General features: G+C 39.8%; 1 protein-coding gene across 2 annotated transcripts in view; it reads right to left on the minus strand.

Annotated features, from left to right (window-relative positions):
* The window catches only part of LOC120399033 (cadherin-10), a 155,689-nt gene that overhangs the window by 55,103 nt on the left and 72,638 nt on the right, over nt 1-27,948 (minus strand). For both annotated transcript variants that reach the window (XM_039526903.1, XM_039526902.1), the window contains exon 3: nt 4,718-5,012. In XM_039526903.1, the coding sequence (XP_039382837.1) occupies nt 4,718-5,012 (295 nt within the window). The remainder of the gene's footprint in view (nt 1-4,717; nt 5,013-27,948) is intronic.

A 27,948-nucleotide genomic window follows, 5' to 3' on the forward strand; every position in this document is an offset into this window, starting at 1 on the left:
TGTCACATCTGCCTTTCATTATTGATACATGTAAGAAACAATTAAGATTCTTTATGGAACCAGATAGAAGAAACAATAACAGCCTTCACCCAAAACAAAGGCACATCACCGCCCAAAACACAGGCAACTGCGAGACATATAAGCAAAGGGTTTTGCCTGGGTGTTGTTTGGTGGCAATGTCTGTGCCTGTCTCTGAGAGAGAAGCAAGAGAAACAGAACACAAGCTGAGAGGGAAGCAGCAGAAAGCCAAGGACACACCTAGAACAAGCACTGGGAACACTGCAGAAATGCCTGGAGAGAGCTTTTGGGCTAGGTGTTGAGCGGGCTAAGGGCTTGGAACTGTGAGAAAAGAAACTCTTCTGCTATTTAATTCCTGCTGTGTTCAGGGAAACAAGATATGCTGTACTTCCTTAGTAAATAAGCAGAACTGCATCAATATCAGCTTAATTGTTTCTTACAGGTATCGATAAAAGAAACAAACCACTAATTTTGGCTAAGTTCTTGGGTTAAAAAGGGGTAGCACTATTACCATGAATGTGAGTGCAAAATTCTGACTTGGCAGCATTTTACATCCACTTTGCATAGCAGTAAAAAGTCAGGCCCTATGCTTTCAGCAGAAAAATCTTATGCATTATTTCAGTCTGTTTGAAAATTGCCCTTGAATGTGTATTTATACTTCCTGGAGCCTAGAAAAAAATCCTGCTGGCAACTCACAAACAGAAAAAAAGGCTACATTTTTAAAATAAAATTGTTCACAGTTAATTGTTTGAGTAGCTGTTACAACTGAGCTAAAACAGTGGTCCAAATCTGCTCTTTACTCACAGAATTCAGTCCTATTAACATCCATAGGACTACTTGTATAAGTAAAAGGGGCAGGATTTGATCCACTATACTCAGAATACATAAATTTTGCTTTCTGTGATAACTAGTGCATTTTTTATATATTCCAAGTATATACATATCCATCCACCTTCAACATTTGCATTGGATTGAGCCTAGCAGAGGCAGTACTCTTTTTTCGTAGTGCAGTGGTTTCAAAGGTTGTTTACTTGGTGACATGAAGTACATACTCGCACCTACAGACCCAGAGAGTGCAAAACTTTGAACTGAATGTGAGGTCTAATGATTGCAGATGAAAATATAAAACATGAATATCTCAGATGCATTTACAGGAAAAGGGGCTTTTTTGTAATTGAGAATGGGATAATAAGAGCCAACCAATTGAAACTGAACATGGAATCATTCACATTAGGTATTGTACATTAGGAAAATACTTTAAATGAAGGCACTGAATCACTTTCATTAAATGTATCCAAAAATAGTTTATATACAGCCTAATGGGATGTCTTTTAGAGAAAGATTGTGAGGATGGGACTGATGATCTGAGATGTCTTTTCCAATCCCAGCTCCTTCAATATGCCTCCCTTTCCATATGATACAGAACTGTTCTGTCAAAATCATCTCCTTAATTGAAGCTGCATGACATTTGCTGAGACTTATGGTACTAGAAAAGCTATAATTTATATATACTCAATGTTATTTGTGTGTTCCATTTTAAAAACACTGAAGCTAGATAACCTTGTTGTGATCCCTTCACCATTCAAACTAGTTTTGTAGGGTCCCAATTAGGGCTGTCGATTAATCACAGTTAACTCACATGATTAATTAAAAAAAATTAATCATGATTAATCACAGTTGCAATCACACTGTGAAACAATAGAATACCAATTGAAATGTATTAAATATTGTGAATGTTTTCATAAATATTGTATTCTGTGTTGTAACTGAAATGAAAGTGTATATTATTCTTGATTGCAAATATTTGCACTGTAAAAATGATAAACAAAATAATTAATATTTTTCAATTCATCTCATATAAGTACCGTAGTGCAATCTCTGTGTGGTGAAAGTGCAATTTACAAATGTAGATTTTTTTTGTTACATAACTGCACTCAAACCCAAAACAATGTAAAACTTCGGAGCCTACTTCTTGTTCAACCAATCACTTAGACAAACAAGTTTGTTTACATTTACAGGAGATAATGTTGCCCTCTTCTTATTTACAATGTCACTAGAAAGTGAGAACAGGCATTTGCATGGCACTTTTGTAGCGGGCATCACAAGGTATTTACGTACCAGATATACTAAACATTCATATGCCCCTTCATGCTTCGGCCACCATTCCAGAGGACATGCTTCCATGCTGATGATGCTTGTTAAAAAAATAAAGTGTTAATTAAATTTGTGACTGAACTACTTGGAGGAGAATTGTATGTCCACTGCTCTGTTTTACCCACATTCTGCCATATATTTCATGTTATAGCCATCTTGGATGATGTCCCAGGACATGTTCATTTTAAGAACACTTTCACTGCAGATTTGACAAAACACAAAGAAGATACCACTGTGAGATTTTGAAAGATAGCTACAGCACTCCACCCAAGGTTTAAGAATCTGAAGTCCCTTCCAAAATCTGAGAGGAACGAGGTGTGGCACATGCTTTCAAAAGTCTTAGAAGAGCAACATTCCAATGAGGAAACTACAGAACCTGAACCACCAAAAAAGAAAATCAACCTTCTGCTAGTGGCATCAGACTCAGATAATGAAAATGAACATGTGTCGGTCCACACTGCTTTGGATTGTTATAGAGCAGAACTCATCATCAGCATGGACGCATATCCCATGGTGGTTGAAGCATGAAGGGACACATGAATCTTTAGCACATCTGGCATGTAAATACCTTGTGATGCCAGCTACAACAGTGCCATTGCAGTGCCTGTTCTCATTTTCAGGTGACATTGTAAACAAGAAACGGGCAGCATTATCTCCTGCAAATGTAAACAAACTTGTTTGTCTGAGTGATTGGCTGAACAAGAAGTAGGGACTGAGTGGACTTTCGGGCGCTAAAGTTTTACATTGTTTTATTTTTGAATGCAGTTACTTTTTGTACATAATTCTACATTTGTAAGTTCAACTTTCATGATAAAGAGATTGCACTACAGTACTTGTATTAAGTGAATTGAAAAATACTATTTCTTTTGTTTTTTCACAATGCAAATACTTGTAATAAAAAATAAATATTAAGTGAGCTCTGTACACTTTGTATTCTGTGTTGTAATCAAAATCAATATATTTGAAAATGTGGAAAACATCCAAAAATATTTAAATAAATGGTATTCTATTGTTTAACATTGCGATTAATCACGATTATTTTTTTTAATCGTTTGACAGCCCTAGTCCCAATATAACCCTGTGCAGTGCCTTCACGGATAATGCATTACCTTTTTTTTAAAACAAACACTGCTTGGTCAATGTTGAAACACTGAGATTATGGGAGGTTTAGACTACATGGTAGATGCATCTAGTTAGCTGCAGTTAACAGGATGATGCTCCCACATAGTTCTGTAAAGTTCTCTGAGGGTTATCTTCTAGTGTCCATGTCTTCTTCTGTTGATTGTAAATACTAATGAAGGTCAGTAAGGTCTCTCAAAACATTATATGATATACTTGTAAGTCATACTTTAGTAGCCACTAAACAGTCAACATTTACCAACAGATTCCACAGTTACTCAAGTTATATTGTATTCTAAATGTAGTAGGAAACTGGTATCACATATACAATTGTATGCTAAACTGGCAAATAGTGAATTTTTAATATTGACTGCTTGTTATCATAAAACATACTTTACATGATTCTTCTGTGAAATTGTTATCATCATATGGAGGACTGTTCTATATTTTGAGCAGGTTAGCTGACATGATGTTGATCACAACACTGCAGTCTGCATACACCAAGACAAATTGAATTCAGCATCTTGTCAACTAATTGTGATTCGGAATGTTATTTGTACTGGCTTACATTTACCACAGAGTCATTTTCAGCACGTATCACAGTGTGTAACAGTACTTTTATTTCCTCCCATTGGACTCTGCCTATCAACTGCTCATCTCCTGCCCATGTACCAGCCATGAGTAAAAATGAGAAGGAGAACTGACAAAGCTCTTGCCTGAGAACCAGGATAGAGAGTGAAATGAAGTATATAGAGAACAAGGAAGCCACTTCAGATTCTGACGACCACCAGCCACAAGCAAGATGTGGGAGAACCAGAAGGGTAACAACAAAGTCCACTCCCCCAAAAGCCACCACAAAGAGGGGAACAAAGGCAGAGAATGAACAGAAGCTTCTTCAGGACTGTGTCTGCTGTCAATGCACCAGCATTAGGAGACAGGAGCAAGGGAGTATAGCTCCTCAGCCACAGAACCCATGAGAGAGAAGGCAGACTAGAGGGGCTTCAGTTTATAAAAAAGAAAGGAAACACTCCACTGAAGTTTTTGTCAAAGGCTTCCCCAATCAACTTTTTCCTGCAGATTTCAGGGAGGGATACAATTCACCTGGACCAAACCATGAATTATGTATCACATCTTTTCATTCAAATGCCAACAAATTTGAATTAATGTATTTAAGATTATAAGTAGACAAAAGCTCCATCCATAAAATTTGTATCTGGATCTGGCTGAAGAGTCTGAACCCTGAACTTTGCACCAGATGTAGAGTTTTCTCTCAGGCCTATTTCTAATTCTAAACAGAGAAAAGTACTAATATTACTTACCTTCTGCATGAAAATCAGGACTTAACTGATGTTATAATAGTTGGGGAAATGATTACTTTAAAGATCATAGTTAAAAGTATGTTCTTACACCAGAAATCACTACTTACCGATCACTGACATTTCAGGAACACTAGCAGTATATATTTCTTCTGGAAATGTTGGTTCATTGTCATTAATGTCATGGATTTTTATGACAAACTCTGACTCGGGCTCCACTGGCCTCAGAGTTCTTCTGTTAATAGCCTGGGCACGAAGGGTGTAAAAGGCTTTCTCCTCTCTATCAATCCTTCGAGTGGCATGAATGTCACCTGTTTTCTCATCAATAATAAAAAGAGTACCAGCCCCATCTCCTGATAAAATGTACTTGAGAGACCCATCTCCCTTGTCCTGGTCAGAGTGAAGCTAGAGGAGAAAGAGAAAGAGAAAGAGAAAGAGGGAGAGAAAATATATATATTTAAAAAAGGGGGGTCAGTTTAGTAAAGACATGAAATCATTCTGCATGCAAAAAAAACAACAAGATGAGGACTGAAAAAAAAACCCACTCATTTTCTATTTACATTGAATTGGCACATTGCAGTCATTGTGCTGTATTAAAGCATTCATGTCTCCCTTACTTAACACAAAGAGTCATTTCACTTGACTGTTGTGGCAGATTTTAGTTTTCCAGCAACACCTGTTCTCTGCTGTGAAACATTTGTGCCACAAATCTTAAAGAAGAATTTTATGTTAATGTTGACCTTTTCTTTCCTTGAAGAGAGCCTATTAAAAATTCACAACCTGCTGTGTTAGTTGTAAATTCACTAAGCAGATAAAGGACATGGCAGATACATGACAATTAAGGAAAACAGAACAACTGGCAGTGTGTCACACAACTTTTAATTTTTTTATTTCTTATTATTTATGTTTCTTTCTCCTAAACTGGAGTACTTTTCAATGTAACTCATTATCACTTTTACGCCCTTCAAATACTTTAAATGGGTTAAACCAAAAAGCAACAGATTCATTAAGCAATCTGTAATGATTTAAATCAGATTACCTAGATATCTTTCTTTACTCATGACTTCTAACACTGGAAGAGCCCTAATGCAAAATGTTTTGCAATTTTTTACTGTACTGAAATGTAATTGGCTAAGCCAAAGTGTTACACTCAACACCACCTCCCTGCTTCCTGTTACACAATTCCCTGCTATCTCATTGCGTCCGTTATGTCTGATTTGCAAAACTGAATAATTCAATTTATTTTCACCCTGAAATGTATATTTTAAATTTTGCCGGTGTGTCGTATCTGATAAAGGCCCCAATATTATTTTTTTAAAGCAGCTCTAATCTGCTTCTGATTTTGCAGCCACAGTGTTGAGCATGGAATTTTGAGAAAAAAACAACCACCACCAACTCTTTAAGCCCATTGAGTGAGTTCAAGCAACCATTGGCAAACTTTATGATCATTGTAAGCATGCAGTTACGTGCCTCACTAACTTATTTGTGCATTGAATGACACTGTACATAATAGTTAACAACAGTAATATTAATTTATAGATGCAAACAGCTGGACATCTAAGCACTATAAAATGTGTCCACAATTATTTGCACCATCAGATTTGTTGCAACATTTATTTACAGGCACAAAATTGTAGTCACAAAATCAAATTTCACTTTAAAAAAAAAAATGGTCAGGCTGCAGGAGTATTAGAATGATCCAAAAAGTTTCACACATGAAATAAAACCAGTGCAGCATTTTGGGCTTTTTCCTCGTGTTCTAACTATAGTTAGGGAAAACAGCATAGCAATATTAAAGTAGCCTTGACTACTTATAAGAATACCATCTTCAATCATATCAGCTAGGATAACAAAAAGATGTTCATGCTTAGGGAATAAACTGATCGCACACTTAGATCAGGTATAAATATTCCCCCAAGGTATCCAGTTATTACATGTGTTTTCCTGGTGCTCTATGTTGCTTTCATACTCTCCTCTAAAGCATCTATTTCAGGCCAATATCAGAGGCAAAATTCTAGACTAGATGGACCACTGGTCTGCTCTGACGTAGCAGTCTCCAGGTGTCTGTGCAGAAACCAAATGAGTTCAATGGAGCAGAGGGATGAAGTAAAGGTCAGAGGATTAATTACTCTTGCTGTGGTAAATTTTCAGAAGTTGAATCCTTCCCACACACTCATAATGAGCAGATCCTGGAGAAGCAAAGGAACTCATGCAGGATCTAGGATCAAAGCCATTATCAGCTGAAAAACTGAGAAACTTAGAAAACTGTTTAAATGTTACTGAACTTTGATTAGAGTCATTTTCCCATTCTCTCTTGATTCACAATAACTAACAGTAAGCATAAGCACAGAGCAAAGAATTACAGATTAAATTTTGCTTGAGCTAAACATTAAAATAAACAGTGTACACAAAACAAAACATGTTTGTCATACATATCTCTTTTTCTACAAAAAAGGAAGACAGTCAGGGACAGCTGGCACCATCTAACAGGAAGAAAGCAAGGAAGGTAATTGTAAGGGAAGTCTCTTCTACATAAGCTCCAAGTCCTCTTCTTTCCTGCTCCAGTTTCTTTGCCCCTACAGCTTGGAAGTCTCAACCTCTCCTCAGGCTCCTTCTCTTCCACCTCTTCCTTGCTTTCTAATTTTCTTCCCTGGTTTTCTCCTAGACCTACCCAAGGACAAAAAGAAAATCTCTCTGACAGTTCCTTCAGCTACATGCTTCTGGGGCGGGGGGGAGGAGGGGGCAGAGTCATGATATACACTATCCCTGGTGCTCTATCATGGGAAGGGAGAAGAAGAGGAGACTTGGATGAATTGAATTACCAAAGAGTAACTCTCGTTTTGAAGTAGTTTTTTGGCATGCAAACAAATGCAAACATCTGGGGTACATGGTCCCAACAATGCAGGAAGAACACAAGATGCAAGGGATGTGGTTACATTAGGCCACAGCTTTATTAATTCACCTGGGAATTATCCAGCAATAATTTGTACAATATGTGTCATCATTCCTTCCCAAAAAGTGCCCACCAATTTGAGAGATGCTGTCAGCTCTCCCTGCTGAGACCCCACCACCTTCCTGTAATATGAGACTTCTGGGGCTGGGGAAAAGGAGTTGTCTCCTTGCTATACCAGATATAGGAGCCAACCCCTTCCTTAGCTTCAGTAGGGCATGCCTTCCCCTATGTTATGGTGGCTCTGCCTAGGGTGCCCTCCTATGGCAGGCCATGGCACAAAAAGTGTGCCTACCTCAGTATCCCCTTTTCTTCTACAGTCCCCAATAACTCCAGCTGCTGTGGAGTAGGTGAAAAAAACTCATGCCTGCCCCAGCCAATCTGGCTATGAGGGAAAAATTCTCTCTCAGTTCCATAAAGATTAGTTGTACAAGTCCCCCAGAAAACCAACAAACCTGGTTCTATGCTGATCCAATTAGAAAAAAGGGTTCTGACTGGAGTGCTTCTACATGTAAATGGCCCTTTTGTGGGGTTAGTTTCTTGCAAAAGTCCCACAATCATAATTCCCCAGCACCGTCCAAATAGTACATTCACTCTTTCAAGTCCCTACAATCCATCAATACACCAAATACAGCTCTGGCTCTTCTCACTGTGCCCCAGCTCCCCAATGCAGCTTTGACTTCTCTCACCACACCTCATACCCGCCCCTCTAGCTGGGGTATTTCTCTGCCCTGTTTCCCTATAGTTCCAGCTCCTACCCAGAGACATCAGTGAACTCACCCCTCCATCATTCCCCAGCTCAGAGAGCCAGCAGGCATCTCCCTCTGTTTCTCTGAGACTTCATCCCTCTCTGGCTGTGACTTGGTGTCCTGGGGAAGTTTGTAGGTGGAGCCCTCTCAAGTGCCTCATGTTTTCATCAGCCTGGTCTGGTTTGCTGCTCACTAGGAAACTTTCCCTGCTCCCCCCTTCAAGGGCATCCCCTTCCTGAAGCTCTCAGCCCAACTCTGCCTTTCTTCTGAGCTCTCTTGTTCTCTGAACTCTGGATTCTGAATGCTGTTGCCTTTGGACTGCCTGTCATTTTATAACTCCCTGGGGCAACCCCACTCTCCCCATTACACCAAACTAGGATGCAGCAGGACTGCAACAGGAGAAGTTGGCCCAATTTCATTTAAGGGGCCAGGTACTGTGTTACACTTCCCTAAATGCACTTCCAATTCTGGTTTATCAGGAAACTGGACCCCCCCTCTGGAACAAATACTTCCACTTGACAATTGCCACCTGCTAACTTGTGACAGCTTGAATGATACTTCCTGACCCTATCCCAATGAGATCCTGGAGCTGCTGTGGAGTAGGTGAAAAAAACTCATGCCTGCCCCAGCCAATCTGGCTATGAGGGAAAAATTCTTTCTCAGTTCCATAAAGATTAGTTGTATAAGTCCCCCAGAAAACCAACAAACCTGGTTCTATGCTGATCCAATTAGAAAAAAGGGTTCTGACTGGAGTGCCAGGTGTATATATACCTTTCCTCTCCTCTAGGTGCTCAGGGGCCCAGTGTTGGCAGATAATTACAGTATTTATGCTACATATTTACTAGGGTGAATCCTGAAAAGTTTCCAAGCCAAAAAAAATGGTTTGGAACTTGGACTGTCCCTATTTTTCATATTGCTAGACACTTTGGATAAAGGCAATATAGAATGGAGATAGACATAGAATTTCCCATTTCTTTATAGCAGGGCTGTTCATAATAGTCACAACAGTACTTTAAACTAGTTTGTTATGAATTTAAAATGGGACTCTGTTTCGCCAAAAGGATCATAAACCTATGCTGAGTTTCTGAGATTTGTCATATTTCATATGGTCTCTCAGCTGCTACGTATGTGCAAAAAGTACTTAATAAACTGCTGATGGAAATGTACTACATTTGGGAAAAGCCACAGCATTTAGTCAACAAAGAGTGTCTTCCTCTACAGCACCCAAATGCACCAGAAGTAGTTAAATAAAGGACTTTGAGGACACAGCTATGAATGTTTTGGTGGTGGCTGGCTGCCCTACTGCAGAGCAGAATATTTAGAAAGAGGTTGAAGTTCCCACACTTAACATAAAGACTTCAGAACTCGTGGGAGGACCTATCACCATGGTGTCACAGACACTGCAGGGGCAGTACGCTGGCACCCAATCCTACTCCAACACCAAGCACACATTACTATAGGGTGCTCACTCTCCTCTTAAGCTTCACGGTCTGTAGGTCAGACTACAGGTGGCAACTAGAGGAGTAAAGCAGTAGAACACACAGAAGTGAGGCGAGGACGTAGACTGTATTCTAGCTCATTCTGTAAGCACTGCCACATGTCAAAGATGAAATAACTTCTGCAAGGTGCTACAGCCTTACTCTGTTGTGAGATCAAAAGCAGGTCCTCTGACACTGACTTCACACACATAGCATTGTTGCAAAGAAAAAACAAAAACAAAAAAAACCCTCTCTTTTTAGTAAGATGGCCACCTATAATGCTAATATCAGAAATGTCCATTATAAATGATGGTTTTGGGGAAAAAACTCAAAATACTGAATTATTTTAATTAGTTCTATGAAAATTTAAAGATATTGTCCCAAGTGAAATATGATTTGTCTTTTCCATACTAGCAGGGAAGTTGGCAAAAAAATAAGATGGTGAAGTTTTCCTGTATACTACTTTAAGTATAAAACATTTCATATAGCTCTTTTGGCTAATGGGCATCTGTGTTTCATGACAGCCAAGCTGAGAAAGGAAGAGACATCTGTTTCACTTAGCAATTTTGTCTCACAAAACAATCAGCTGTGAAGATGTGGTTTTGTTTCTATATCCATACCTGATATTTTGCAAACCAATGAATTTCTTGTTTCTACCTCTCACAGGAGCACTTCACTTGTCAGTGGTCACCACTGTATAATTTATCTTACTAGACAAAAATCAGAATATCTGATTTTTTTTTCAACAGCTCTGACTCATTGTACAGCAACTGCAATTCCATATGTCACAGCCCTGTGCATTTAGTTATCAATGAGATTAAAATACTTTGTTTCCCTGAAAACACATTCATTTGAGCACTATCACTTACTGCTTTAAGGCAGTATTATTAAAGTGAATGCAGTGTAATAAATACTGGACAATGTTTGGAAAGAGATGTAGCAATAAGCCTATTAGGTATATGGCTTTTACAGAAACATTATTAGCAGTGCAATAGAGAAAGATACATTCTTTAGCTGTTGTGTAATTGAGTTACATAAAATAGAGCTAACTCAGACTCAATCTCCCCACCCCTCCACGGGAAAGACAGATATGTAAAGATGATAGACTAATAAGTCTCTAGAGCAATTTCCATTCAGTTATACCTCTAGAGTTCTGCAGTATCTTCATTAAAGTCCATAGAGTTACTTTAGATTTACACCAGTGTAGTTCTAATTTAAAAAGGGACTTGAAAATTACACTGGAGGTTTACACCTTTATTGCCTTTTAATGATTTCAGAATCAAATCTGATCACTCTATAAGTAAAAAAGATTTTTCTTCCTTAATTGCCAGCCATCCAAGCTCCACATGGAATCTGAAAGTTGGGTTCTTTCTGTAGTATTAACAGAAGTAAAAAATTTGAAACCTACTTCCATCAGAAAAGCCAGAAGATACTACTCTGAACAACATAAGAAGCAGATCCACTGAGTAAGAAGGTGCCATTTTCACATGCAAGAAAATGTGGAATACTGGAATAGCTAATAATAATGGCAAGTATTCTGATGTAAGGATTAATACAATTTGTTTCTATTCAAATTTCAGATTCCAAGGTCATTATCTGAATTTTAGTTAATGTAAAATTCAGAGAATCAAGATACAAATAATAAGAATGTATGTAGTCACTTTTCAGATTAGAACAATACTACAAGTAAAAGCTATCAACTGAATTCTTACATCAATTATATTGGCTATATGAAATAAATCATATATTGGAGGAAGTGTTCTCATCCATACTGTAATTCTTTGCCCGAAACACTGATATTCCGATGTAAAAAAGGAGCATCAAACCTTTTATTTTTTCATTCATCTCTTTTCCGAACACTCTGTAGTACAGTAGTACTCTCCTTGCAATTACCTCCTACAGGAAGGCTTACTTATAAAATACAAAAGCAGACCCTAATTCTAATAACTATGGTACTGAAGAACAGTTATTTCCGCTAACTCTCAAAACATAAGGTATTAAAACTTGTCAGTTAATTTTCTTTTGTACCAGCCTAGAAGACAAGATCGACAACAGATGTGGCAAAACCATTTCTCCTTTCTCTTTTCTCTTATTAGAGTATCTATCCTGCACAATCTTTTCCCTAATTGCTGAGTTTTAAATGAAACAGCTTGGTGCCAAATCTCATTCATTTGTAATGAGACTTACTTATTTCGACTTATTCTGAAGGTAGTTTTTAAAGTAACTCTCTTGTCTGATGAAGGATTTTGCACTGTGTTTCAATTAGATACTTACAGTCTCACTCTTAATCTACTGAAATCTCGCTCATTTATGTTGTCACAGTTTGCAAGTCCTGTGCTATTGCATGTTATTTAAAAAAGGTGAGAAACGGAGAGGAAAAAATGCATATCTGAAAGAGCAATTTTATGGGACTGGGAAAGATGAAGAGAGACCAAAGTTAAAAGAAAATACAGCAACTGCATATTGGTTGGGAGCTAAGAAAAGCTTTGAAATACTCTTACTTGCTCAGAACAAACACAAATACTCCACTCTGCACTGCACTGCACAGCCAAGGTTAGATTAGTTTGGATTCATTAGCCTTACTGTGCCAAATTTACCACTGGTGTAAACCCACGTAAGTTATTCAGGAAAGAGGGGAGAAAAATTGAACAAACCCCATAAGGTCCATATGGCAATTAATCTCAGATTTGGTAAACCCATTGTTAACTACTGCTCTCCAGCATGACGTCTGTTGCTGATGACTCCTTGCTGTTGTAGGCTTTGAACTTCATAGGAGTAACAGAGGCTTCATCATGAGTGTGTTAAATCAATGCCACCCTGGCTATGCCCCGCCCGAGGTCAAGCCCATCTACCAGAGGGGGCAGTTGCAGCTGCCTTGTGCTGCCACAACTACTCTGGCAGAGGCATACTCATTCTGGCAGAGCCAGTGGGACCTAGAGATTAATTTGATACCATGCACCAATGACAGTTGAGAGTTATCAGGCCACTGTTTAATTTTCCTTCTATTGTTTAGTGCAAAAAGAAAACTATTACGGTAAGTTCTCCTTTTAAAACAGCAGAGGATCAGAAGTAGATCAGTGCAGAATATGTACGTAACCTGTACCTGATAATGGTTCAAGCCAATAGGAAAGGACACACTGTGAGGTTTTCCTTGTGGAGTTTGTCCCACATTATTCTGGCAGGGTAGCTGTGTTTGCCATGAACTGAGCTGCGGGGCTGACCCACAAACTCTGCTGATCTGTAAGAGGCAAGAACCATCCACATAACGACTTGGTCTTCTCATTGACTCTGAAGCCCAGTTTCCCTTTCCCACTCCCTAGAAGCTAGGACCAACCCCAGCCAGGATCAGGGCTACTGCACAACCTCTTAAATAGGCTTCCTGTGGCAGAGGGGTTTCAGTGGTAAACGTAACGCAATCTCAAGCTAGATCATCTCTCTTAGGTGTTCACATACCTATTGGGCAAGGTGATGTACATCCTTTGGCCCGACCCCTACCCAACTTAGGACTGTCCACTGCCTTTCTTTTCCCTCCTTAAGGATCTCAGCACACTGTGTGGGATCTCACGGGAGGGTTGTGGAGGGGGAAGATGCTACTTATGACTAGGATTTTACATTTCCTTATACTCATTATTGCATAGTTTATATGTTTCAAGATTGGAATGTTTCTTTTTGCTGGCATGTTAGTTTCTGGAGCTGCAAACCCTTATAGATTATAATTGAAAGTTGTCCACATATGCATTTTGAAAAGAGTTGACCAGGTTTCAAGAGCATACCAAAACATTCAGCAACAATCTGCATAAATTAGTCTCAGGTGAATTAGGAAGCTTAATGTGCTGAAACCCAAAGCAGCCCTTTCTTTCACTGCACTGGAAACTCCATAAACACAGGAAAGAAAAAAATATTAATCTACACAGGCTTTTCAATAAGGACAACAATCAGAGGTAATTAAGCAACAGTTTGAGGAGACCTTCGTGCCAACAATAAGCAACATGTTTTTTATTAGATAGCTTAAATATGACTTTATAAAGGAGCTTAGGTATTAACCAAATAACCATTAAAACAGCATTAGCCTTCATACATCTTATTACACAATTTGCATTATGTATAAACATCATTAAGTCCTTTTCTTTTTAAATGAATGCAAAACTTCATTAACATCAATGCTTCTTAGCTCTTTTGGCTATTGCTGGAGGCTCACAGAAAATAAGGTTTTCTTTGTTTCCAAATAGAATCACTGTAAAATGTAAATTGTTAAGGGCTGGGCAAAAACATTACCTCTCTATCTTAAGTCAATGCTGTGTTCATGAATGTTCTGGAAACTAATTATAGTGGCACAGCAGCACCAGCTCTGCCAACACACACCACACTTCCTATACCCCACAACTCTGTCAGTGCATCCCAACCCATGTGCAAATCCTGTACTGATCCACCAATTGATTTAGACTATGAGTGCTTTAGGGCAAGGACTCTGTTATTATACTGGCATGGGTACATTCTTGGGGCAGCTGTCCTATGCCATTGCTCACCACTGACCATGATAACAAGGCTACCCTCCTATTAGTGCATTAGCTTTCATTGAGCTAATGTGAATATGTCTACTCAAGCTAGGTGGTGGGAGTGGTGGGGAAAGGAGGAGAGGGATGGCAAGAGGTCTTCCAGCTGCAGAGAGGGCAGAAAATGAAGATTTGTGGTCAGTTAGCCTTGGGTGGGTTGTTAGAGAAAATCTGTATTTTACTGGTCTCTCAGAGGTTTGGAAGGGAGTGGGAGGAGAAAGAAGTGGCAACTTCCTGATTTCAGCACATATTAATGTGGTGTTTCCAAAGACACACAGCCTAGAGGTTTGGAACTGACAATGCAGGTACCTTGACTGCTGAGGGGAAAAAAAATGTGTGGTTGCCAAAATATGGATGCTGGGGATTCTTGGATCATGAGGTTGCAGAAGCTGGTGAGAGAGCAAGGATTACATCATGACATGGACATTGCTGAGTACAGGCTGATTTGGATGGAAAGAGGTTGCCTGCTTTAGCATCATAATTTGCCTACTCTTCAGTATTTAACTGGTGAGCTAAGAAGTTGTGATCTTCCGGGCACTGAGGTGATTCACTTGGGTGGAAGTGATCATAGTTTCATTCCTGGTATACATCTTATAAAATCTATCAGAGTAGATCTGGATTTGTATCCAGAAGCTGCGATAGTTGTCTCTGATTTGGCTGAGCATCTGAATAATCTCTACAGCAATAATATGAAAACTATTAATAAGCTATTGATAAGATCTGTAACCTGCTTGTATTATCTCTCAGGGCAACACACTACCTGATTCAAATCCTGTCTAGTTTATAGAACTCAGATTGTGATTTTACTTTTATTTCTTAGGTAACCAACTTTGACCTGTACGCTTATTACTTATAACCACTTAAAATCTATCTTTCTGTAATAAAAAAATCTGTTTTACATTTTACCTAAAACAGTGCATTTTGGTTGAAGTGCTTGGGAAATTTACTCAGGTTGCAAGGGATGGTGCACATCCACTTTCCTTTGTAGAAGTGGTGGACTGGGTTACACTGGTCAGACTTCTGACCAGGATAAGATGGTACAGCTCTGGTATCCTAGGTTGGGGAGCTTGGGGAATTGGCTGGAGCCTCTCTATTGTTACTTCATGAGTGACTGGCAAAAGCATTCATATAACTCAGTTGGGTGTGTCCCTGTCTGTGGATGTCTGTGAAAGGGCAGTACCTGGAGACGTTTACAGCTTGTCACAATATCACAGTGTGAGAGGGAGCCCAGGTTGGTAAGACAAAGGGCTCAGCAGTACTCCAGCTCGTCTGCACCCCAGGGAACCCATCACAGTAACTAAAATGGTTTAAATTAAATCCTTGCTTACTAATATAGCATCTTTAAAAACAATTCTTAAGAGGGTAAGTTACCAAAATAACTGTTCTTTCACCTTAATGATATAAATATGGACTTGATTCACATTCAGGATACCAAAGAGGATATTTTATTCCCAGACTACTTTTCAAATGAAACACCACAGGATGTCTACACCCATCTTAGTATTATTATGATTTAGAAGTTGTATCCCACAGTATTTTTTCAGAATGCTAGTTGCTGCCCTTGGTAACTGATGCCATACAATGCATCATTAACTGAAAAGTATATCCAAATTGTGCAAATCACAGTAACCAGCTCCACACTTTCACCAAAGCCTTCCACAAAGCATCTATGCCATTTTTTGGGGGGGAGGGGGGATAACTTTCTTGAAGTACACTGCATCACACAGTTCTCTTGCTCTTTCTATAATGGAATATACTATATTCACTCCATTGTGTTAAAAACAAAAACAACCCAACCCCCCTCTTGCACCCCCCTACACACACACAAATCCTGCCTGAATTCTTTCACTCCTTGCTCAGCTTATGTTGGTGACCTTGGGTTGCTGTTTTTGACATTCACTCAAAAAGCCTCCATTTGGTTTGCTTTTGCCTTCAAAACTATATATACCTACCTTCATGCCCCCTCTTAATCTCCTCTTTTCCAAATATAGGTCTAGTTTCATAAACCCTTTTGAATAACTGAAATCCTTGAGTCCCTGTATCGTTCTGTTTGCCCTTTTCACTTCTGTATTCTTTTTATAATGTGACCAAAACTGTGCACACTATTCTAAACATAGCCTCTCTAAACTACTTTCTCTCATTTTCTCCAACTTATATAAAGCCACTTGAGTTTTTTTCCTTACAGCTGCTGCTAAGCCTTATTCCTAAAGTTTAATGACCATTAATCAATAATCATCCTTCTTATTTTCAACTAAATGGCACTGCAACTATTTCTCTCTTAGTCTGTTTCTCATCTCCGTTCCCACTTACTTTGTTTTCCAACTGTAGTGTAATTTTCCCTCTTCAGTTATAATTACTGGCATTTCTATGGCTTTCATTACCTGTAGTATCCTTGCTTATGGATCATGGTTGGTGTCACGTAGTTGGTAGCATAGTAGGTGTACCACAAGCCTTGAGGATAGTGTAAATGGAACTTCTGGCCCTATTAGTTTTAGTACCCAGTGCATTCCAGAAATATTCATCTATGAAAAAAAAACCATTTGGGTTGGCAGAAAGGAAAGGCTGCAAATGCATATTCCTGGGGGGAATTCTGTGCCACTGCTCATGCACAGAATTCATGTCCCTTGCAGATTCCCCCCCCTCCCCTCACAGAATAATACATTCTGTTGGGGAGGAGCTCAAATTATACCTTTTGCCCACCAGGGGCTGCTGTGGCACCAGAAGAGAAGGCAGCTGGAACAGGGCCGGAGCAGCCAGCCATGGAGACAGATGGGGAGAGGCTGGGTTCTCACGGTGTCCTGCTTGTGGAGCCAGGTGAGGAGGCCTGGGATATAGAATCATAGAACTGGAAGGGACCTCGAGAGGTCATCTAGTCCAGTCCCCTGTACTCATGGCAGGACTAAGTATTATCTAGACCATCCCTGACAGGTGTTTGTCAAACCTGCTCCCTCCTCCTTCTAACAACCTTTTATGTACTTGAAAGCTGTTATGTCCCCCCTCAGACTAAACAAACCCATTTTTTTCAATCTTCCCTCATAGGTCACGTTTTCTAGACCTTTAATCATTTTTGTTGCTCTTCTCTGGACTTTCTCCAATTTGTCCACATACTTGTCCACGTACTTCCTGAAATGTGGCACCCAGAACTGGACACAATACTCCAGTTGAGCCCTAATCAGCGTGGAGTAGAGTGGAAGAATTACTTCTCGTGTCTTGCTTACAATGCTCTTGCTAATACATTCCAGAATAATGTTTGCTTTTTTTTGCAACAGTGTTACACTGTTGACTCATATTTAGCTTGTGATCCACTATGACTTCCAGATCCCTTTCACAGAACTCCTTCTTAGGCAGTCATTTCCCATTCTGTATGTGTGCAACTGATTGTTCCTTCCTAAGTGGAGTACTTTGCATTTGTCCTTATTGAATTTCATCCTATTTACTTCAGACCATTTCTCCATATTGTCCAGATCATTTTGAATTTTAATCCTATCCTCCAAAGCACTTGCAACCCGTCCCAGCTTGGTATAATCCGCAAACTTTGTAAGTGTATTCTCTCTGCCATTTTCTACATCATTGATGAGGATATTGAACAGAACCGGACCCAGAACCGATCCCTGTGGGACCCCACTTGTTATGCCCTTCCAGCTTGTTGTCCAACCAGTTGTTTTCCAACCAGTTATGCACCCACCTCATAGTAGCTCCATCTAGGTTGTATTTCCCTAGTTTGTTTATGAGACGATCATGTAAGATCTTACTAAAGTCAAGATATACCACATCTACTGCTTCCCCCCAATCCACAAGGCTTGTTACCCTGTCAAAGAAAGCTTTGTTTGACATGATTTGTTCTTGACAAATCCATGCTGACTCTTACTTATCACCTCATTATCTTCTAGGTGTTTGCAAATTGATTTCTTAATTATTTGCTCCATTATCTTTCTGGGTACAGAAGTTAAGCTGACTGGTCTGTAATTCTCCAGGTTGTCCTTTTTCTCCTTTTTATAGATGGGCAGTATATTTGCCCTTTTCCAGTTTTCTAGAATGTCTCCCTTCTTCCATGACTTTTCAAAGCTAATGACTCAGTCAGTCAGCTCCTTGAGTATTCTAGGATGCATTTAATCAGGCCCTGGTGATTTGAAGACATCTAAATTGTCTAAGTAATTTTTGACTTGTTCTTTACACATATTAGACTCTGATCCTACCTCATTTTCACTAGCATTCACTATGTTAGATGTCCAATCACCACCAACCACCTTGGTGAAAACCAAAACAAAGAAGTCATTAAGCACCTCTGCCATTTCCACATTTTCTTTTATTGTCCTTCCCACCTCATTGAGTAACGGGCCTACTCCGGCCTTGGTCTTCCTCTTGCTTCTAATGTATTGGGGGAGATGGACAGCATGGATCACAAGGGGCTGCTGGGGGGTCACATTGATTGGGGTTCAGAAGGGCTAGTGGGAGTGACAAATTGGGGAGTGGACACAAGAGCTAGTGTCCACTCCCCACAATACAAGAGCTAGTGGGATGGCAGCACTGAGTGAGGGGCTGAATGGGAGCATGGGTGCAGGGCCACATGGGGATGGAGGGAGAACGAGTGGCTGAATGGGTTGCAGGGACACATAGAGATGGGGCAGACTAGGGGTCAACCAGGGTCTGCAAGGGGGAGGATCCTCAACTCCCTAAAAATCTCTCCCCCTCCAAGCCCCCCTCCCCCACATTCTATACTTCTCCCATCAACATTCAACAACCCACCATGTTCACTCCCAGGCTCCTGCACAGCAATTTCTTCCCTTTCCCGCAGCTCCTCCATTATCCCTGAGTCCCCCAAGCCTTTTTCACTGCTTCTGAGGGGTGCAGGAAATACATTTCTTAACTGTAGTTTAAATGAATTATTACTCAGAGTTCGGTATAAATATGCCTAGTAAGGAATTTATTTGTCAAAAAACATTGCCTGAATCTTTTTTGTTGTCTATATTGTTACAGACATATTTGCTGACAAGTATTTTGAAATAAATTACCAAAATAATTGAAACTGGTGTGATTATATTGTGTTATTTTGACAAATAAGATAAGCAGAATTTTTAAAATATTGTGCACAGAATTTTGTAGTTTTTGTAGTTTTTGGCTCAGAATTCCCCCAGGAATCAATCCTGAGACCTCCTCCATTTTTTCTCAAATTGCAACTCCACATTTAACCCCCTGCATCCCTCCAACTCTACATTCCTTAGTGGCCCTCTCACTATTATTCCTTAATTTGCCTATAGTCTGGTAGCATAAGAATTACTTCTGCTCCACTGAATGGTCTCTATTAGGATGCACCCATCAGGGACTGACTTAAAAGGATATTAAGATCATCTGTCTAATTGCCCCTCAATTAAGCTATTCACTTGTCTGGCTCCTTATCCTTCCAGGATGACTCAAAATACTCTCCTGGGCTTTAAGGGTCACTCAAACATATAGGGGGCAAAAAAGAGGAGGTGGAAATCTCATTACATCATCATACAATTTAATTACCTTACTGTTGAATATTTCTTCTAAATAATAGATATTTACAGAGAACAAAACATCTTCTAGTACTGATCTGTGTGACAAACAAAATGATTAGGGGGCTGGAGCACATGACTTATGAAGAGAAGTTGAGGGAACTGGGATTATTTAGTCAGCAGAAGAGAAGAATGAAGGGGGATTTGATAGCTGCTTTCTACTACCTGAAAGGGGGTTCCAAAGAGGATGCATCTATACTGTTCTCAGTGGTACCAGATAACAGAACAAGGAGTAATGGTCTCAAGTTACAGTGGGGGAGGTTTAGGTTGGATATTAGGAAAAAGTTTTTCACTAGGAGAGTGGTGAAGCACTGTAATGAGTTACCTAGGGAGGTGGTGGAATCTCCTTCCTTAGGGGTTTTTAAGGTAAGGATTGAAAAAGCTCTGGCTGGGGTGATTTAGTTGGGGATTGGTCCTGCTTTGAGCAGGGGGTTAGATTAGATGACCTCCTGAGGTCCCTTCCAACCCTGATATTTTATGATTCTATGACATTCCACCATTCAAACTATATCTTCCCTAAATGCTTTCCCTCTGTATTAATATCCAACCATATCCATTTAGCCGCTCATGCAGTCAATACTGATAACATATTTACTTACACTAAATTAGAGATTCATTTTTTTCTGGCACTTTATTAAACGCTTTACTAAATTTGAAGTAAATGGCATCCACCTTTACATCATCAGCTCTTTTTATTAGCTTCCTCAAAAGTGATAAAAATGTCATAATTGTATTTTCTTAGATTCATACTATATTTGAACAAATTATATTTACATAAATTATAACTCCCTTGATGTTCTCTTTTTTTTTCTTTTTCTTTTTCTTTATTTTTTTTTTTTACTACTGGTTTACTTTGATGTCTTCTGCTCAATTTCCTTCAATGCTCATCTCATTCTGTCAGAATTTGCTTTTGTGAAATTCAACATCGTTGTTTATCTCCTTTTTTGTTATCATTTTAACCTTTTTTACTAACCTAACTAAATTACAACCAGGATTGCTTAGGTAATAACAACAGTGCTTAGCCTTTATGTGCTGGATCCATAGAAAAAAGTTTATCAAAACATATTACATTTAAAACTGATTTATTAAACAAAGGAAGTAATATCTGTAGTTAGTGAATTGAGCTGATTGTTTCTGGTCACCATGCCCTTCAGAATTTCAGAACTAGTAGTCTTCATCCTCTTACATCTAACTTTTTATTCAGTTTGGAAGAGAAAAGAAGCTTTTCAGCATTTTCATCTCTCAGTTGGTTTCTTAACTTGAAATAAACTAATCATTGAACTGAGCTAGATGAATAAATTGAAATGAAGAAAATATTCTCTTTGTACCTGAAGAAGAGGTTACCGCTGTCAAAAGTTGGTTTAGTACTTTTGTTCCAGCTTTGGTGCTTACCCCGTGACTTCCACCAGTTCAGTGGTTTGACTTTCTTTAAAACTTGACAGCAAACATGTATTTCTTTTGAAATATATTTTATATATATTGTATTTAAAGGATTTTAATAGATTATAATAAATTTAGGCCTTAATATAAATTGTAAATTTCAAATTTAATTTTAAATGGGTATTTTTTTAAAATGAACCCGTATTTAAACAACAACAAAAAAATCATTGTTTTGTATCCTTCCCACTAGCCGCTGGTGTACAAAGATGGGAGTGACTGGTATAATTCTCTAGTTGCTCTCTTTGGCCAATGTGAGGAGCAACAATGATGAGCTCTATATCCAGCCACTACTGCTAGCCATGAAGTCTCAGTAGTTTGGAGCTTTTGACAGAAAATTGTTTAAAGTAGGGCACTGATTGTCCAACTGTAGGTTGCGACCTCATTTTAATGGAGTCAACAGGGCTGTCTTAGACTTGCTGGGACCCAGGACCAAAGCCAAAACCCGACCCCACCGCCCAGGGCTGAAATCCATGTCTCACTGCCCAGGGCCAAAGCTGAAGCCCAAGGACTTCAGCCCTGGGTGACAGGGCTCAGGCTATAGGCCCTCTGCCAGGGGCTGAAGTCCTTGGGGTGCTGGGGCTCAGGCTTTGACTTTGGCCCCGCCACCCAGGGCAGTAGGTCTCAGGCAGACTCAGGCTTCGGTCCCGTTGGGGTTATGTTGTTTTTTTTTTTTTTTTGTCAGAAAGAAGCCATGATGCAATGAAGTTTGAGAACCCCTGAAGTAGAGAAAACAGTCATCAGGGAACAAGGCTGGCTCAGAAGTCACGGAAAATAATTGTAAAGGAAGGACATATCATGCCCCCAAGATCTACATGAGGTGGTGACCCTGTGCATGCATTAGCCCCGGCCACAATACCACTATGCCTTTCCATCCAAGGGGGAATCCATGTGATAGAAAAGTTCAGGGGAAGAGTTAGGCTGGGGACAAGGAGTGGATACCTTTGCATTGGGTAGGGCAAGGCTAACAGACACATAATTGACTCCTCTGGCCCTATGGAGATGACCCAAGCAAAGGTAATAGGAGTCTGGGTCCATGCTGCTTTTCCAACAGAGCCTTTTCTATGAAGCAAAATCTTTTAAGGGTGAGTCTTGGTCATGCAGCTGCACTGGCAGAGTTGGGGAGTCAGCTGCCAAAGTATAAGCTCATGCAGCATATAGATGCCTCTGAACTTCTGTTGATCTTCTGCCTTTGGAATATAGGGGCAAGAGGTGAGGAGAGGGGATCAGCAGGATTTGTGGGTGGGGCCTGCAGCCTGTTTCTTTTCCATTCGCATCTCTTCTCTCGTCTAGCATTTTCTGAATTTTCCAGAAATTCCAGGCCTAATCCTGGAAACAGCTGAGGTCCCTGAAGTCAATGGTAGCTGGAGGTAGCACAGTACCTGCAGGATTTGCTCATCAGCATGCAAGTTCAAGCCATTAGTCTCTTGGCCATGACAGGTCTCACTCCCATTCTCTCAGATGGATGTCATTCTCAAACATGAAGGACACAGAAGCTGGTTTGAGGCTGCCTATTTAAAACTGCCACAGGGCAAAACAGGGAGCAGATGATGCACACAATGCCCTGCATGGAGGAGCAACTCCTCCTTTAACCTCCTAAAAAATGAGCCATGAAAACAATCAAGAATGGGAACATACTCGAGGGTGAGACACATGAACCAACAGCAACATTAGTGGGGAACAGGGATGGGTGGGCTGTTCTGTGTGTTTATTCAGAAGAGCAATGTTCCTCTGTCCAATCAGGACAACAAATAATTTGAATCTAAATTATATATTGCCTCAAAAAACACAAGGGCACTGTTTAATGCAGAATTTTATGTTTAAACATTGTTTATCAGCTGCACAGACAAAAATTCAGTATAAAAATAAGACAAGACTTCCAGCAGAGAAACATTTTTAAAAGATAAACAATCATTTTTGACTTTTTAGACACAACCCCCTCCTGGGGATTTTATTGTAAGTGACTGATTTTCACTTACCAACACCCTCCACTCCTCATTTTATCTGTGTATATAGGATTTTTAAAAGGTTATCTGCATTTGATAAAAGAAATACCCCTAAAGTGCCAGACTTTAAATTGCTATTGAAACTGCAGGGTTTTCAGCTATTTATACATTTATAACTTCAAACAAGGTATATGTCAAACATTTCTGAAGCTTCCTTTTTTATTACACTTTTAATTCCTGGAGTGAATGACTGTATTGTGATGAAGTGGACTCTGCTTTTCCATAGCTACAGCTATGAATACTTATCATCTCAGTTTAATCAGTTTTTTACTTTTTAGAAAAAATTCTTTTGTGACAGGCAGACATCACTTTAAAAGATAGAAAAAAATATTTCCTAAGACACTAGTTTAAAGTATGAATATTGTTTTACATAGACTTCTTTCTTTCCTAAAGGAAAGAAAAGCCAGCCTACAGAAGCACATTATAGTTTAAAAATCCTTGGTTGGAAACCACCCAACAGGATTGCAAGCACTCAGCATGATGGTAGCTAAGTACATTTCACTGATGATTAATTCTCTTGTATGTCTAGTGGAAGGGTGCCCACTATCTACACAGTCTTCACTCTAAATCTCCCTGCCAGCTGATCAATGGAATTATATTTTTGTGCTGGCACTAGACTGAACTGATTGTCTCATTTAGAAATGAGATGCTGCAATGCCAGATCAATGCTACTGGTCGGTTTTGAAGGAAAATTTTAGAATGTTTTAAAATAATTTTCTTATAGGGATGAAAGAGGCAAATGGCAGAAAACCTAGAGTAACAGTCAGTGTGACTATGTCAACTTCTCTATTTCATTATCAGTTAATTTACTGACATAGTAAACAACCTACTGAATATAGAACTGTATATGTAATTAACATCTCTACCACTGCAAACATGCCTTCTCAGTTCAGCTAAAACCATCTATCATTTATACTGTTCTCATCACCATAGTATGAGTGTCCCCAAGATCGTGCTCTCTCAAACACATCCTGCCTATAGTCTAGAATTTCAGGATCTGATCCTCCAAGGTGCTCAGAATCTGTTGCTTGCTTTCTTTAAAACAAACAAACAATGGCTTGCACTCCAAGTGCATATACAGTATGAAAAACATACAAAAGTTAAAGGCAAAATCAGTTAAAATAAACTCTCCTGCCTGCACCTACCCATCAAACCTAACAATTCTCTATTGAATCCACTTACACTTCCTTCATGGCCTGGATCAATATTAAAAGCTTACGGCACCCTTCATGATTGATAGATTCAGATTCAGGAAGTCTGCCAAACAATTAGTGGGGCCATTGTGTGATCGAAGTACTAAAGGAGAACTCAAAGAAGACAAGCCCACTGCAGAGAAGTTAAATGAATTCTTTGCATCGGGCTTCATTGCTGCAGATCTGAGGGAGATTCCCACACCCGAGCCTTTCTTTTTAAGTGACAAATCTGAGGAACTGTCTCAAACTGAAATGACAGTAGAACAACTTTTAGAACAAATTGATAAACTAAACAGTAATAAGTCACCAGGACCAGATGGTATCACCCAAGGGTTCTGAAGGAACTCAAATATAAAATTGCAGAACTACTCGCTGTGGTGTGTAATCTATTGCTTAAATCAGCCTCTGTACCAGATAACTGGAGGATAGCTAAAGTAACATAGCTTTTTAAAAAAAGGCTCCAGAGGTGATCTTGGCAACTACAGGCTGGTAAGCCTAACTTCAGTATCACACACATTGGTTGAAACTACAGTAAAGAACAGAATTGTTAGACACAGATGAATATGATATGTTGGGGAAGAGTCAATCTATTAGAATTGTTTGGGGGATCAACAGACAGGGTGACCCAATCAATACAGTGTGCTTGGACTTTCAGAAAGCCTTTGGACAGAGTCACTCACCAAAGGGTCTTAAGCAAAGTAAGTAGTCCTGGGATAAGATGAAAGGCCTTCTCATGGGTTAGTAACTGGTTAAAATATAACAAACAAAAGGTAGTACAAACAGTCAGTTTTCACAGTGCAGAAAGATAAATAGTGGGGTTCCCCAAGAATCTGTACTTGGTTCAGCGCTATTCAAATATTGATAAATAATCTGGAAAAGGGGGTAAATGGTGAGGTGGCAAAGTTTGTAGATGATACAAAATGAATCAAAAGCTTAAGTCCAAAGCTGACTGTGAAGAGTTACAAAGGGATCTCACAAAACTGGTTGACTGGGTAAGAAAATAGCAAATGAAATTAAATGTTGATAAATGCAAAGTAATGTACATTGGAAAACATAATCCCAACTATACATAAAAAGTGATGGGGCCTAAATGAGCTGGGCTGGAGAGAGGGCAGGGGAGTTTGGGGTAGTGGTCAGGGGGCGGGGGTGTGGATGGTGGTTGGGGGAAACAGGGGTTGAATGGGGCAGGGGTTCTGGGGGGGCAGTCAGGAAGGAGGGGGGTTGAATGGGGTGGCAGGGGTTCGGGGGCAGTCAGGGGACAGGGAGAAGGGGTGATTGGATGGGGCAGGGGTCCCGGGGGGGTCAGGAATGAGAGGAGGGGTTTGATGGGGCATCAGGGATCCAGGGGCAATCATAGGACAGGGAGCAGGGGTGTGTGGATGGGGCAGGGGTCCCAGAGGGGCCATCAGGGTATGGGAGGTTGGATAGGGCAGGAGTCCTGGGTGGGGGGGGCAAATAGGAGTTGGGGGCTGGGCCACGACCCCCTCCGTAACCAGCCCTTCATACAATTTATGAAACCCAATGCGGCCCTCAGGCGAAAAAGTTTGCCTGTCCCTGCCCTAGAGATTATAAAGACTGTGATTGTTCATTTTAGACGAGAGCCAACTAAGGGGCAGGGAGATATGACGGATTTCTATAAAACCGTGAGAGGAGTAGAAAAAAGTGATTAAGGAAATGCTAGTTACCCTTCACATAACACTGGAACCAGGGCCATGCAAAGAAATTAATAGGTAGAAGGTTTAAAATAAAGAAAAGGAAATTCTTCTGCGTACAACACATTGTCAACCTGTGGAACTCAGTGCCAGGGGATCGTGTGAAGGCTAAAATTATAACTGTGTTTAAAAAAAAAGAATTATATAAAGTTCATGGAGAATAGGTCCACCAATGACTATTAGCGAAGATGGTCAAGGATGCAACCCCACGCTCTGGGTGTCCCTGAGCCTCTCTGCCAGAAACTAGGAATGGACAACAGGGGATGGATCACTCAATAATTGCCCTATTCTATTCATTGTCTCTGAAGCATCTGGCACCCTCCAGTGTCAGAAGACAGGATATTGGGTGAGATGTACCATTGGTGTGTACCAGTATGGCCATTCCTATGTTCTTATTCTGGCAGATTGGTGGAAGACAGGAGGCAACTGAGTTCATGAACACTGTACTAGTGCTTGTTAATGTTTTACACTAGTTAAAGAGCCTAAACGGTCTTCAGATATATAAAATGCAGGGCTAGAAAGTAATCAGGTGTGGAATAACAGCCCTTAAGGGGTCTATGGCATTTAGAGGATCTCTAAGATTGGTCTTGAACTGAGAACTAATCCATCCAAACTTCCAGCCAACCTAAGTTAAACTCAAGGAAACTTTGTGCCCCCCACCTAACAGCTCAGACTTTCCCCATTATATTAAGTTGCCTTCTGGGAGAAAGTTTATTAGCCTTCTAGCCTCCTTCCCTACAGCATTTGTTTGAGTGTCCTTCCTTCCCTCCTAGCTCTTCAGCAGCAGCTGGTTGGCCTATGCCCCCATCCTGCTTTTCCAGGTGCATGGTGAGGTAGTATACTATCCACTCTTCTTAATATAGGTCCAATAGATTTGTGGAGGAGTTGGCTTATAGTCAATATATTAAAAAAGGAGTGCAGGATAGCCAATCATCCCTGATGACACCAAATGTGTGCTTGTTGGGGACAGCTAAAGGAGAACCCTAGGTTTCTCCTCCCAGAATACAGGTGACAGCAAAGGAAGAGTCTGGGACTGCTGGCAGACAATTGGCTGAAATGAAATCTAGTGTCATGTAAAGTTGCCTGGTTTTGGACCCAACTAGAAGTTTTGCAGATTTCTGCCAAAGTTTTTGGTGTATCTGAAAAGAGTTTTGCAGGAGGCCTGAGATCACGTGCATGGTTTCTGGTTTTATTTAGCATGTTTACAGAGCTCTATTTAGTGTTTTATCTTTCTTTTCAATCATTACTGCAAGATGTCAAATATTTGGCTGTTTTATTAGAACAACATTGGTCAAATGATACTGGAGCACTGTTTTCCCTATACCACTGCTTAACAGACTGAAGACAAATGGGTTAACAAAATTAACCACTCTAGTAGACTGTGGCACAGCTTACAAAAGTGACACACATGCCATTTAAAATAAGACTGGACAAAGCTCTGAAAAATAAACCATAGGGAACAATCCTGCATTTGCAGGGGAATAGAGTTAGATGACCTAAACAAATCTTTTACATATATAGAGAGTTTTGACACTATGATATGATACAGCATGCACAGTGGATACTAACTGTCCTGTAAGTTTTGTAGCTGCATCTTCTTATTTCTGCTTAAATTCCTTTCTTCGTGCCTGAATATATTATACATTTTACCATCTGTAACATTATTGGACAAATTTCTGAACACTAACAGACTCTACCCATATGTATTTTATGTTTTCTTTCTCTA

Source organism: Mauremys reevesii, linkage group 2 (assembly GCF_016161935.1).
Source record: "Mauremys reevesii isolate NIE-2019 linkage group 2, ASM1616193v1, whole genome shotgun sequence".
NCBI classification, from domain to species: Eukaryota; Metazoa; Chordata; order Testudines; family Geoemydidae; genus Mauremys; species Mauremys reevesii.